At 56.5% G+C, this 14805-nt stretch overlaps 1 protein-coding gene across 1 annotated transcript in view; it reads left to right on the top strand.

Annotated features, from left to right (window-relative positions):
- LOC119099861 (solute carrier family 12 member 3-like) overlaps positions 1-13390 on the top strand; it is a 34410-nt gene extending 21020 nt beyond the window's left edge. Inside the window, 15 exon segments of the mRNA XM_037222953.1 lie at positions 511-656; positions 1066-1173; positions 2434-2557; positions 3587-3708; positions 3917-4052; positions 4961-5172; positions 5769-6010; positions 7695-7852; positions 8626-8744; positions 9148-9224; positions 9226-9266; positions 10156-10270; positions 10804-10952; positions 11642-11756; positions 12673-13390. Of these exon segments, the coding sequence (XP_037078848.1) occupies positions 511-656; positions 1066-1173; positions 2434-2557; positions 3587-3708; positions 3917-4052; positions 4961-5172; positions 5769-6010; positions 7695-7852; positions 8626-8744; positions 9148-9224; positions 9226-9266; positions 10156-10270; positions 10804-10952; positions 11642-11756; positions 12673-12808 (2000 nt within the window). The 3' untranslated portion in view covers positions 12809-13390.
- The last annotated feature ends 1415 nt before the right edge of the window (positions 13391-14805 follow it).

The raw sequence follows: 14805 nt of genomic DNA, 5'->3' as shown, positions 1-14805 counted from the left end.
GATAGGGCGTCGCGTGTTGCGATCGTCCTTATCTAAACAAATGTTGACGGAGCGCGGAAAAGAATCGGGTCAGCCGCATCTGGAGAGGCACGTCTGAGAGTGGGGGTCGGGCTGGGCGTGGCGAGCGTGGGCGGTGTATCAGCTGGGCACTGGTGCCCATCGGAAGGGGACGGGGCCGTCGTCGGGAGGGGAGAGGCTTCCTGCAGTGATATTGACGGCCGTCATCCTGACTCTGTGAGACTCGAGATGTTGTCGACTGTTGCCTGGGTCCCGTGGCGGGTGTTGTTCTCCGGCCCGGGTCACTTCGGCGGACCTATTGCGCCGAGGCGGTGGCCCATCACGAGCCCCCGGAGTGAGAGATAAGCCCGCCGGAAATCCTGCCGCCGTGCTGCGGCCGGCAGCGGAGCGCCCCCTGACTTCCGTCACGGACCGGCGGAGGAGCTGACGGTGCATCACCACGCGTGCCGTGCGCTCGACCGTCATGTGACGCGCCCCCTCCCCCATCGGCAGGCAACGTGCTCGAGCTGAACATCACCAACCCGAACGGCACCGTTGACCCCAACACCAACGCCACGCTCTACCCGGTGTTCGACTGCAGCATGCGGATGGGCGATGGCGCCGACGACTGCAAATACGGCACGCAGATTAGCAGCCAGGTGGGGGCCGGGGCGCGGCGCGCGTCGCAGCGCCGGGTTTGTCGGCCGTGCCGCCGCCGGCGTCGGCCGACGGCCGGGGAAAACCAGCCGGCGGTCCGGATCCGCGTACTGTTTTTAGATGTGACCGGCTAGCTTGCCTCAGGTTCCGTTTTTATAGCAAATGGCTAAGAATGCACGCGTGTTTTGCTGGCGCGTTCGAAGCCGGCACATTTATGACGGCTCCGTTGTGCAATATAAGTTGCTGTAATCCTGTTGTATCTTTTGTTTATGCACCGAGGGAGATAATTGACGTTAGTTATGGTCTGTGATCGCCCATCGTAATAGCCGTGCGTGCCGGTGGAATGTGTGTTGCTGCCAAGATGGCGGCGGCCGAGGGGTGCTCACGTGAGTGCGTGCGTGCGGCCGCCAGGTGATGGCGCTGGTGTCGGCCTGGGCGCCGCTCATCTACGCCGGATGTTTCGCCGCCACCCTGTCGTCGGCCATCGCGTCGCTGGTCGGAGCACCGCGCGTGCTGCAGGTACGGTTGGCGGCGCGTGCGGCCCGGTCTGGGAGGCGGTCGTGATCGCGGCGGATGTCGGCCGGCGGACTGACGAGGCGAGGCACGGCGGCGAGGTATCCCCGCTCGTCAGCAGACGGCGGCGGTGCACGGAGTTGGCTGCGGTGGGGGATAGACGGGGGAGTCTGGCACGTTCCGACGATCGGCCGGAGAAAAAGTATTCCGGTAGCTGGAACAACTTAATGACATTGGTTCATCCTTGCAAAATCGCGGGACGATTTTTGTGTGGTTTACGGCGGTGGTCCGTGACTGAAATGGCGAAATGTCATCTGTCAGCCCTCTCGTTTTCGCAATGGCTTATGTGAACGCCGTGCGTTAATCCCTCAATTCCCGGGGAAGGTTTTATAGACAGGATTTAGGTCCTGCTCCTGTCATTCTTTTGCGGTCAATTAACATCAGTACTAAGTTGGAGTTTATTGGTACCGAAGCATTCCGAACAGCAGAGGCGTGTGACCACTCCCTTGCATTCACTTCTGCGAAGTGGTCGGCGACGTGGGGACCGCACCCCCGCTGACAGTAAGCCCCGGGACGGTGTCCTGCGGGGTAACAGGAGCCGAGGGTGCGGCACGTCTGGCCCGCCTGACACCGGTGCACTGCGGCACAGCCTACTGAGTACTCTGGCCGTGAGGCCGGCCGCGCGGCGGAATACCGGAGCTCACGCGCTATAGCCCGCCTGCGCCGATCTAGCATGGGAACTGGCTCTTGATCTTTTACTTTCTTTGTTCTATTTCATTTTTTTTCGTTTTCGTTGCGAGAAATGTTTTGCCTTGATAATTTTTACGATGTCACTAGCATGATGCCATTGTTTTGGCCGGCATTTGAAACGATTTCGAACGCTACAATCAATGCACTGGAAAGGCAGCAACCTTTCCAGGCTGGCCAAAGTATAATCTGCGCTGCCATTGCAACCCAGGTATAGTGTAGAGGTCACAGTTCAGTTTTTGTGATTGGTTCCGTGGTCATGATCCAATTTGACCTTCTGACTGTCACAGGCGGTGTTTGATTTACTGTAGATTTTTGAACGGTTCAATGTCAAGACCGGTTTCTGTGGAAAGTTGGAGGCTATCGACCTTGGTTGGCTCATTACTGGGGACATAGATTATCTGCAAAACAAGTTTCGCTGCCCCCCCCCCCCCCCCCGACACTGGGCAGCCTCGCTGTGTAATGCTCGCTACCTCTAACGGTTCTCCGATGTCCGCGCTAATGGCCTGCGTGTTTCAGGCTCTGGCCAAGGACAAGCTGTACCCGTACATCTACTACTTCGCCAAGGGCTACGGCGGCAACAATGACCCGTTCCGGGGCTATGTGATTGTGTTCATCGTGGCGGAGGCTTGCGTGCTTATTGGTGAGTGCCGCTTCAGCAGCATCTGATGCCTCTTCTGTGATGTCTCGTGCTCCTTCATTGGCGTTTGATGACACTGGCCTGGCGCGGGATGCTGCCAAGAAATGTTTGATGCCGGTTCAGCGCGTTCTGTACCATTACAGTAATATTTTGTAAAATGTGAGTGGCATTTGACGTCTACTTCAAAAGTTCCCACACTGCCGTCGTGATTGGTACCTCTTTTTTGTGTCCGATGCAAAATGCGTAGCATCGGACTCCAGTAAAGTAACGTATGGCGTATGTTAATAGTAGCTGAAGCTACTTCACCAGAATCAGATGCTCTGTGTAGGGGTACGACGCGTTCTCTGTGTGCTGTCACTGACATCATCACCTTTCATTAAGGTGGTGTCACGTCTCACTGCACATTTTTCCTCGGCCAATCTGCTAATTACTCCCATTTCCTCTTGTTGATTTGTTTTTGTCATCACATCCTCTTGGAAATTTCACCGTGACGTCATTCCTGGAGTGTTGCCTTATTGCTGGTGGACGCTGTCGTCAGCGGCTGTGCTGACGGACATGGCTGTCGGGGGCTGTGCTAACAGACGTGGCTGTCGGCGGCTGTGCTAACAGACGTGGCTGTCGGCGGCTGTGCTAACGGACGTGGTTGTCGGGGGCTGTGCTAATGGACGTGGCTGTCGGCGGCTGTGCTAACAGACGTGGCTGTCGGCGGCTGTGCTAACAGACGTGGCTGTCGGCGGCTGTGCTTACAGACGTGGCTGTCGGCGGCTGTGCTAACGGACGTGGTTGTCGGGGGCTGTGCTGACGGACATGGCTGTCGGACGCTGCCGTCGACAGCTGTGCTGGCGGACCCTGATGTCAGTTGCTGTGCCCACGGGCGCTGTTGTCGACAGCTGTGCTGACGGATGCTGTTGCCGGCTGCTGTGCCAATAGACGCTGTTGTCGGAGTCTGTGCTGACAGACGCTGTTGTCAGCTGCTGCGCTGACGGGCACTGTTGTTGGCTGCTGTGCTGACGGACGCTCTCTGACCGGCAGGCGAGCTGAACCCCATCGCCAACCTCAGCTCGGAGGTGTTCCTGGCCGCCTACGCGCTCATCAACCTCTCCTGCTTCCACGCGTCGCTGCTCAAAAGTCCCGGCTGGCGGCCGGTGTTCAAGGTGACACAAATGGCGTCGTTATCGGCCAGATTGGCTCTAATGATCAAGCTCAGTATCACACGGCAGGGTCCGTGACACTCGATGCATGTCTCATCGGTGTATGTCGGGTGTATGTGTCGAGTTGGTAACGCGCTCCGCCGGCGGCTGCCGGTGAGGTGCTGCACGGCCGGCCTCCCCTCCGGCTGTTGATGCCAGCGTCTCTCCACAGTTCTACAACGCCTGGGTCAGCCTGCTTGGCGCCATCACCTGCATGGTGGTGATGTTCCTCTGCGACACCGTCGTCGGCACCATCGTGCTCGTCATCACCCTGCTGCTGTATATCTTCGTGTCGTACCGCAAACTCGGCAAGTCACATCCGCCCCTCTGATCTGTCGCACAGGACTGTTGCCGCTTTACTCTGCGGTGCATTTGTCCCGAGTAGTCGATTTTCGTGCGGTTTTTGTGTTGACTCTCTCTCTCTCTCTCTCTCTCTCTCTCTCTCTCTCTCTCTCTCTCTCTCTCTCTCTCTCTCTCTCTCTCTCTCTCTCTCTCTCTCTCTCTCTCTCTCTCTCTCTCTCTCTCTCTCTCTCTCTCCTCTCTCTCTCCTCTCTCTCTCTCTCTCTCTCTCTCTCTCTCTCTCTCTTCTCTCTTCTCTCTCTTCTCTCTCTTCTCTCTCGTCTCTCTCTCTCTCTCTCTTCTCCTCTCTCTCCTCTCTCTCTCTCTTCTCTCTTCTCTCTCTCTCTCTCTCTCTCTCTCTCTCTCTCTCTCTCTCTCTCTCTCTCTCTCTCTCTCTCTCTCTCTCTCTCTCTCTCTCTCTCTCTCTCTCTCTCTCGCTCTCGCCATCCGGTGCCCTGGTCATGATTTTGTTTGAGCCGGCATTGGGCTGGGCTTGATGCATTTTGCGATGTGCATGCGTGGAGATTGCCCTGTCCCTGTTTGTACCCGTTTTAGATGCCCTGCAGCACGCGAACGGCCCTCGGCCCTGTAAACCCTTACTGGCGGTAACTCACACCACCCTCGCTGGTGGTGGTCCTAAGCCATGGCTCTAAGCTCCCACAAGCCCCCTTACCATGGCTTGTATTTCCCTTCTATAACGATTTGAAATATGCTACGCCCAGTCCCGGCATGCTGAACCCATCCCGCAAAAGCTAGTGGTTGGCATGCAAGGAGTCAGGCGAGGGGCGCCGCCAACACGCAGGTGACGCGCCAGTTTCGGGTCGACGGAGGCCCTCCCATGAGGGCGGCCCGCTGACGGCGTACGCCCCCGCCGCAGACGTCAACTGGGGCTCGACCACGCAGGCGCAGACGTACGTGACGGCGCTCGGCTTCATGCAGCGGCTCAACCAGGTGCGCGACCACGTGAAGAACTACCGGCCGCAGGTGCTGGTGCTGACGGGCATGCCCAGCAGCCGGCCGCCGCTGGTCGACTTCGCCAACGCGCTCACCAAGAACCTGTCGCTGCTCATCTGCGGTCACGTCATCAAGGTAAGCGGCCGGCGCGGCGCCGCCGCACGTGCCGGCCAGGGGAGCTCACGGGCTGGGGAAACTCAGGGGTATCCGTGCAGGGTGGGGACGGGTTGGAGTGGTGCAGGTCTAGGGGAAATTTGCGGGCATGGGCAAAATGTTTAAATATGCCGAGGAGATACTTCAAGAAGACCATATAATGTTGTCATAATGGTCTTCATTCAAACTGCTTCTGCAAGAGTCAACACAAGAGGAAGTTTGGGTATAAACGTTCCGTAAGACTTCCCCGTAGTTTTTAAATAAAATGTTGGAAAAACGCAAAGGGGTGGGTAGCGGGTGGATATGGCCAGAACCTCGTGCCTAGCGGGCGGCGGGCTGAGTTTCTGAACTCTGACCGGTGCGGGGCCTCTGGCGCCGGCCGCCCGCGGCGCGGGATGGCGACAGACCCGCTCGTCCCATCCGGGTCCGCCAGCGGCACGGCTGCGGTCGTGCGGAGATCCGCCGGTGACCACCGGTGGCCGGGCTGCGGTGGCGGCGGCGGCCGGACGCCACCCGTCCCCGGGCCGGCGCGGAGGCCGGCTGCACGAGCGCTACAGCGGGGGCGGTCCGTGCCGTAGGGTCCGACGTCGCCGCGCACCAAGAGCGCCATTCAGATGCAGGCGAACGCGTGGCTGATGCGGCACAAGGTGCGCGCCTTCTACAGCCTGGTGGAGGACGGCACGTTCGAGCACGGCGCCGTGGCGCTGATGCAGCTGGCCGGCCTGGGCAACCTCAAGCCCAACATGACCCTCATGGGCTACAAGAACGACTGGCGCAAGTGCGACCGCGAGGAACTGCATCAGTACTTCCTCTGCATCAAGTGAGTATCGCGCCCAGCCCTGGTGGATGAGCACCTGCTGCTGCCCGTGTTTGGGCGGGCTGGGCTCTCCCTCACGTGCTCGGCACCGGTGTGCTGCCCGCTGTGTTTGCGGGGGCCGTGACGTATGCACGTCTCCGGGTCTAATCGTGGGAGCGTCTCTCGTGGCCGGGGAGCCGCGCCATTCCCTGCAACATCATGGCTTTGAAATGCGGCAATTCTCGGGCGGCGGTCTAAATGCGGGACTGTTGGTGTGACGTAAAGGAGCCATTCCAGCTCGGAATCGGCCGCTGCCATATCCGTGTTGGGACGACGGCGTCGTGAATCTATCTAGCCTTTAGCTTGCGTCTCAGAATGTGCGCCACGTTTAGGCTTAGGGACGGGAGGGAGGGCCGTGGGTGCCATTCCACACCCACTTTCTGGGAATCCTGAGTATTAAGCGTACGACAGCGCATGGAGAGAATCGATTCATTGATCCGAGCACTCTGACTTTCCGAGACGCTTCCTTCGTTTATAGACGAATAAATGGGCCACACATGTACAGATGTGCATATAATCCTGCGGAACTATGTAAATATCCGCTGGAATCCGCTGAAGAGGGCTCACTGGACGCTGCATTGCCGCTACGGCTTTTCCGCATTAGCTTCACAGTTTACAACATGCAACAGACACCGTGCGTGATCCGTGAGACGATGCGGGCAGGATTAGGAGCATTAACTGCAAAACCGGAATTATGTGGGGTGGCTCTTGGGTTCAGGTAGCACGCCCGAGGGCTTCGTGTTTGATCTGGGCCACACCATCCGGGGATCATGCGGATCATGTTAATTTTACTAAGTGCCGCAGGTTTTTCATGTCGGTTTAGATGTATATGGCTGTTTGCTGATATAATGCGCAGGACCGTGCAGTTACGTTTTCAACAGCGCTGGAGTTTTGTCCTGAAATGCCCGACTGCGCTTCGCTAAACAGTTAGCAGCATATCTCACATGATGTTCGCTTTTTCATTTCATCTTTAAAGATGTAGTTGCCAAATACGGTCACTCATGACTTCCCTGTTCCGTTCCGAGGGATGCAGCGACCGTAAAATGATTTCTTTCCCCCGAATAGAGGTGCTCATCTTCTTTAACGCAACTGATTTGCAAAGGAGCCTGCCACGCCCACCATGGTCACAGTGTCCGGTAGAAAAGAACCCACTTCACTTTTATATACTTAGAAACATGAGTACGGAGAGGAGTCAGTGCGCTGCACATTCTATATAGCTTCTTTATCGCTGATATTTTAGATTCATATTATTTTCGATTTACATTATTGGGAGGCAGGAGAACAAGCTGCCACGACGCCGCGAAGCTTGGGACTCTGACGTGGCATGCGTATCAGAGATACGGTGCGCACGAATAGCGGTTATGTCAACGACAGACGCGTGTTTTCCTGGGCTATCCGATAGGTCGCTGGGATCAATGACCGCGTCTGTGGTCCACGCGTTTTCACCGGATAAAAACCACGTGGCTCGCCGCCAGTCATGCTTTCGCGAAATGCACCGCATGCCGGCTGCGGTTGGGTATTAAGTCGACGGTGGTGGCGAGATTTCGGCCCGGCTTTCGTGCGCCGCCGCTGGTGTTGACAGCACAGTTGGCTGGTTCCTTCCGCTGCCCGCTGCAGAACGCTGGGTCACACCTGCCGTGTCCCACAGCGAGGCGCTCGATAACTACCTGTCGGTGGCGATACTGCGTGTGAAGAACGGCATGGACTACAGCGCCCTGACTGACGAGGACTCGTTCTCGACGATGCACAAATCGGCCACGAGCGAGTCGCTGAAGAGGAACCAGTCGGCGGGGCAACTGAGCCAAGGTACCGCCGCCGCCGCCGCCGCCGCCGCCGCCGCCGCCGTCGCAGCCGTGCTGCAGCGGCCAACACTCGCGAGCGCACCCAGTCCCTCGTTCGAACGTGCGGTTGCTGGTGTTCAATGATGCATACGTGTGGCGATTGCACGTCAGATAAGAGACGGGAGCTTGTCACGCATGGCTTCCAAGTGGGGTTTTAAGCACTCGGGGCCGTTTTAACGCGTGTGACACCTTGGTGTGCTGTGGTATATATTATTATATTTATGTTCTCGGACTTTTCTGGTAACCGGGCCTCGTTGCTGGGTGTCTACTTTGATGAATGAAGGGAAGGGCATGAGTCGTGCGCGGTAGCTGTTCATCACGCAGTCAGTGCGTGATATCGCTGACGTCGACGGTCGACGCTGTGCGTTGGTGAACTAGGACATTGTGGTCATTTTTGCCTACTGGGTCTGTTTTTATTACTCCAAACTCCAAAGTAGGTGAAATGGATCAGTTCGAACAGTGCGATCCGAGGCACGGGTCTATGATGGTGTTACCGCGCAAAGTCTATCTACTAAATGCGTTGCGAAAAACCGTCGCGGCATCTCGTAAACCGCGGCCATTGATAATGGATGAAGAATTTTTGCTTAAGATAGATAGACGGATAGATCCTTGCTAGGTAGGTTTTTCCAAGGATCTTTGCTAGGAAGATTCCAGTTTGCATGGCATTGAACGCTTGCGTCGCACGTTCATGGAGTGTCAGTAGCTGTCCATAACCCGCTGGCGGTCGGTGTCGGGCAGACGGCAACGGCAGCGAGGAGAGCTCGCCCAACACGCCGCAGCTGGGCCGCTCGGCCGTCTCCGACGAGCCGCGGCCCGACGCGGCCGTCACCGGTAACGGCAAGAAGAAGAACAAGGAGGTGAGCCTCGCCCAGCAGGCACCCGCCGACCGAGCCGGGGTCGCCGCCAGCGCCATCGGCGGGGGTCCGCTGGACGGTCGGAGCCCGACCATCAGGCGGCGTCGTTAGATCTGAAATGGCCGTGCAGTCGGGTGATTGGGGGCTTCCTATTTTCGGATGATGATAAATAGGCCGACAGCTGACGCCCAGGGAATGGCTCCCGAAGCAGCGGTGTCGTCCAGCGACTACAAATCACATTCACGAGTTGGCCTGTCTGTAGCTTCGCGCGGCAGACCGCTCGCCGCGTGTCTGCCGCGCCTCCGTGACGCCGCGTGGCTGGGTGGTGGCGCTCCTCCCCTCCCCCCCCCCCCCTCCGCCGCCGGCGGGCGGGCGTGCGACCTCTGACGGCTGGACACGGCCGCAGGAGCCCTACCTGAGCCCGTCCGGCGAGCCGCTGCCGCCCCACGTGGTCGACGGCCTCACCCAGTTCCGGCGCAAGCAGAAAGGCTTTCATCGACGTCTGGTGGCTGTACGACGACGGCGGTACGTGCACCGGTGGCGCAGCTGCGGCTGCCGTGCGACGGCTGCTACTTAACGATGGTGGTCGTGGACTACTTTCGTTCTCAGCGATTGCACGCGATAGGTCGTCTGCATTGGAATACTTAACGCGGCGTCATCAATATTCATGAGCATGAATCATGTGTATGAGTTTCCCTAGGGCAGACGGCACATTTGAGAATTGGCTAGTGTGGCGTATGTACTTTAATCGTAGCTGCACGCGCCGGTATATTCTTGCGATCGTATTCATTCACAGTTGGGTGCGAATAACACGAAGTCATTGACGCCTCTGATAAGCTGCGGACATCGCGTCCGAGTTCGCAACGACTGTTACGTAACCGAGAGTGCATGCGGACGACTTCTGTGGAGTGCACCTCGATGCGGTCGGATGCCATGACCTAAACACGGGCGTATTGGGGCCGGTCTGGCCGTTGCTCCCTGCCGTGCCGTGCTGTGCCGTGCCGTGCCGCGCCATGCCGTGGTGATGACGTGCCGTGTCGTGCCGTGCCATGCCGTGCCGTCCCGTGCCGTGTCGTGTCGTGATGTGACGATGTGCCGTGCCGTGCCGTGCCGTGCCGTGCCGTGCCGTGCCATGTCGTGGTCATGACGTGCCATGCCGTGCCGTGCCATGCCGTGATGTGACGTGACATGCCGTGCCATGTCGTGATGTGACGTGCCGCGCCGTGCCGTGCGGCGCCATGACGTGCCGTGCCGTGTCGTGCCGTGCCGTGTCGTGCCGTGCGTGTCGTGCCGTGCCGTGTCGTGTCGTGATGTGACGACGTGCCGTGCCGTGCCGTGTCGTGCCGTGTCGTGTCGTGTCGTGTCGTGTCGGTCGTGTCGTGATGTGACGTGACGTGCCGTGACGTGGCGGCAGGCCTGACGCTGCTGCTGCCGTACATCCTGACGTCGCGCTCGCAGTGGTCCGAGTGCAAGCTGCGCGTATTCGCGCTGGCCAACAAGCGCGAGGAGCTGGATATGGAGAAGAGGAGGTAAGAGGGCGCCGTCTGGCCGGGTCCGCTCGCTATCGGCCGCGCCGGTATCGGCCCCGCTGACCGAGACGCCGTTTTTCTGATGGTAGTTTGATACGCTCACGGAGTATCGGCCATCGGGAGGTTCCCGTGTGATAATGTGGGCGTGTACGTCCGTTTGGAACTGCTGACGCTGAGAAGTGCGGACTTCCCAGTCACGTTTCCTTCCAATTTCTACCGTCAGTCTCGGAAAGCCCCCGGCAAACGCTAGGGCTGTCTGCACTCGTAGTGGCGCTGCAGGCTACCAGCTCGCTTGCGGAGTGCGGCTCACATGTTGTCATCATGCATGGCAAACTAACATTGATTATATGTTAATGCAGGTTCATGCAGTTGGACAGCGTTTACGAATTCCTTTATGACCTCAACCGCCTTCAGTTTATGAGAATGGGCGTTGCACGCAAAAAGCGTTCGCGCTCAGTTTTGCCCCGCGGTTGAGCTCGAAGTGTCATTGTAATAGTGGCCGGGCGTCCTGTCTTCACCGCGTCTTTTCACAGCATGGCCGCGCTCCTGTCCAAGTTCCGAATCGACTACAGCGACGTCATCGTCATAGACGACGTGACCAAGAAGGCGCAGGATAGCACGAGGACCGCCTTCGATGAAATGTTGGCCGATTTCAAGAAGGATGACGAAGACGGCATTCCAGGTATGCTGTCAAGACAGGTGGTTGGCACTTGTACTAGATTTGGTCTCTGCTTTCCTATGAGTGACATTTGTAATTTTCTCGCAAGTTTTATCTCCACGTATGATTGGCACGTAGTCTGCTTAGAGTAACCTCGCAATAGATGGTTTTTCCTCTTGCACTTTTCAATACCCAATGCAAAGTGTTTAAGGCCTTCGATGTACTTTTCCCTCATGATTGTGGAGGGGGCTGAAGCCCCCTCACTTCACAACTGAATAGGAGACTATCCTCCTGGGCTGAAAAAAGGTTGTTCAGAAATGTCATTGTACTGGTGCCTGCCTGACATATCGCGTGAGCGCGGACGAGCTCATCCGCAGTGTAAGGTGACCTTAATGTCGCATTCGCCGTCGGTGGTGTTGGCTCTGATGAGATGTGACATGTACGCCATTGGCGTGAACTGGAAGCAGGCAGTCATTTGCCTTCAGTCTGACCAGCAGCAGTGGTGAACAATGCTGCCCGACCCGCTTATTTCGGTGACTCCTGATAAGTAAAACTGTAGCAATTATGTTTAATGTTGCTAGTCTCGGTACACCGAATGACCGTCGGAAATTGGTGCCGCCTCTTGACGGGCCCGACAACGATTCCGTGCGGCTGCTGGGCGCCTCGCTGAAGGCGATAACGCCTGCGTAACATGGTTGTTGCCGACCCCGCAGAGGAGTACAGCGTCACGTCCAGCGAGCTGCTGGCCAACAAAGACAAGACGAACCGGCACTTGCGCCTGCACGAGCTGGTGCAGGAGCACAGCAAGGAGTCGTCCCTGGTCGTCATGTGAGTGACGCGGCGCCGCGCCGCCTGATCCGGGTGTCACCCGTGTGAGCGATTGGCGGGGGGGGGGGGGGGGGGGGGGGCTGCTGTGGACATTGCTGCGCTGGCCGTGGTGCCTGTCTCGCTTTCCGATTTTCGCTGCTCCTCTGGTTTGCCCCTGCGATGATGAATATGTTTGTACACCTTTTGCCCAGAACGAGTTGGAGGTGTTATAAACAAAGGCATGTCGGCCCGGGATGGAGGCAATATGGTGGAAATATTATAGCCTTTGCGTTGCTTTTTATCGCTGTAACGGTTTAAGGTTGCATCGCAACTTTTAAATTTTCGTCGCATGTGGGCCAACGTCGCAGTCGCCAGCGACCAGCGGTACGCCTCCCTAAGTGTAGTCGTTTCTCATTGAGCATTTTTGGCGATATCATTGTGTATGCGTCTCTCCTCATCTTGTTGTTCCCTGAAGCTGTTGACAGCCTTAGGATGCGTCAAAGTTTTTTCTTAAACACGTGTTTGCTTGTGCACACAGAATGTGAGCATGCATGGATCAATGGCCTTTGGTTATCCCTGCGCATTGTCACGCGGTATGAGGCAGTAACGCCTTGCCGAGAACTTGGTTTTTGGCACACTATCATATATGTGATGCACTTATGAGGACGGCATGCGGTGTCTAAATTTGCTGCCTGCTTTAAGACATCTAAGAAAATAGGCATGATACGACTGAGAGATTTGTGAGAGGCTGAGAATAAGACATCGGAAGGTTAATCAGACTGACCATTTGCCTTTGTCACGTATCGATTACGACACGGTCATATAGCGTCCGTCGTAACTGGTGCACCCCTCGGCCAAGTGAAGATGCTGGTCTGGCTGGCGGCCTGTGCTGATCGGACGCCTGGTATACGGCTGACGCCTCGCCACCGTGCCGCAGGACCCTGCCAATGACCAGGAAAGGCACCGTCCACGCCCCGCTCTACATGGCGTGGTTGGAGATGATGACGAAAGACATGCCGCCCTTCCTGATGATCCGGGGGAACCAGACGTCGGTGCTGACCTTCTACTCGTAGGCGCGACGCCGGCCGCGCGGCGCGCCCGGTGGCGGGCCCGCGGCGTCCAGGGACCAGCGGACTGCGTGTGGAGCGTGTGCGGCCCGGCGGTGGCTGGGTGGGTGAAGGCGCGGCGACGCGGCGGCGGCGGCGCTCCGTGGCGGCCGACGGTGGCCGCGCCGAGGACCTCAGGAGCACACCCGGCCCCGGAGCGGCCGTGGGGGTCATTTCTTTGCTCAAATTGGACACCGTGTGCCTTCGGAGTGCGCGAGTATTTCACCATGACATCGAACTGCCCGGTACTTGTGAGCTGTATCATGATTTATGCGAGGTTTCCTATGATCTATTTAGAAGTATTGTCAAGAATATCTTGTAAATGGTTTTCACTCGTGTGTGTGCCAGTGATGGAATCTTGTCATATTTGCGTGAACTCTAAGTTTATTTTTCGTGTGTCGCATTTTGTGCCATATTTTAACAAGTATTGGGTTAAATTATTTGGAAGTGATCATGGGTTGATTGCTGGTGTCCGTTGTCTTCCAATCGCCCCCCAAAATGAGTACCTGTAGCAGCGAAATGCCGGACACAATACAAAAGTTTTACCAAGGCTGCGTTCGCTTAAGTGACATTTCGAACAATCACGGACGAAGTCGTCTGAATGCATTTCTTATGGGAAGGAAATGGCATCAACGACGTTGTCGTCGGTCGTCATTACGTGAACGATCATATGGGTACTGCTAAGCGCTGACCCGATGGCACGCACCCATTCATTCAAATCTACATCAAACCGAACCCAGTTAGACCCAACCGAGCCCGACCCCCCCCCCCCCCTTCAGAAAAAGGATTCAGATAAACCCATCGGTCGCACCCTGACCTCAGCACTTGGAAAGTAAAATTATTCAGGTATGTCTTTTGGGTTTCCTACAGGATCACTAACTAGTGTGCGGTATTAGTGCAGGATTCCTGTAGGGCTGTTCTACAGACTCGAGGATTTATGTAAGATCCTTGTAGGACTCAAAGCAATTTTTAGGCCTCCTGTAGAAAATTAATGTCTCTATTCCTTTTCCTATAGGACTGAACTAAATAAATGCCTGTAGGATTCTTATAGGGCTCAAAGAAATCCTTAATACTAAAGGGAACTTGTGGGAAAGGACACCTTACCCATGAACGCCCGGACCATAGAAATACCCATTTCTCACCAGTGATTTTTTGTATCCTGCGTTCTAGGTACATGAATAAGTGATCCTGAAAAACTAGGTCAAAATACCAGTAACTTTTTGAGATACGACACCGTCCAAAAATGACCCACCGTGCGCACACTCAGAGGTGCCTCGCCGTCTCTGCCGCCTGCTGCGCCGGCCGGCCCGCCGCTCCGCCGCGCTGGTCGGTTTCACCTCTCTCTCCCCTGCCCCTCCCCCTCTATCCCGTCTAGCCGGCGCAGTAAAACAATAATTATGACATCGATTTTAGGGTTATATTGTTTCAAATGTGCTGAACCATGCTATCACCATTATAGACAAAGTACAGAACATGTAAAAGCATACAAGATATCTGCAAGGTCATTCAAGACAAAGTAGGTGCGTAACAACACGTTACGCTAAAATAGAAACAGAAACACGGTAATAACGTCTAGGGATCAACTCTGTTGGTATAGGTATGTGCCAAACCAGTCACGTCCTAACACTGTGCATCAGTATTTTACATTCAGCCAAAGCAATACGCTGTATGAAGTACTGTAATGTTTCGCCAGTCAAAACATCTGGGTAAGCAACGGTTGGATCGAAACCACCCGCCATTCCTAGCCTCCTCGCATCTTGTACATGGTACATTTACTTACACTGACCGCTGGTGGTACTTAGCGAAGCACTTGAAGCAGATAGCGACGTCACACTTGGCGCAGCGTTTGGTGGAGCGCAGCGTGCAGCTCTCCAGCTGGCAGCGGCGGCGGGAGTTCAGCGGTGCCATCATGTGGCCGACTTCGCCATACCGCAGGCTGACGGGTATGTGAGGTGGCAGCGGCC

This window comes from Pollicipes pollicipes, unplaced genomic scaffold, assembly GCF_011947565.3.
Source record: "Pollicipes pollicipes isolate AB1234 unplaced genomic scaffold, Ppol_2.1 Scaffold_4881;HRSCAF=5763_pilon_pilon_pilon, whole genome shotgun sequence".
Lineage (NCBI taxonomy): Eukaryota > Metazoa > Arthropoda > Thecostraca > Pollicipedomorpha > Pollicipedidae > Pollicipes > Pollicipes pollicipes.
This window is presented reverse-complemented; position numbering and strand designations above follow the sequence as displayed.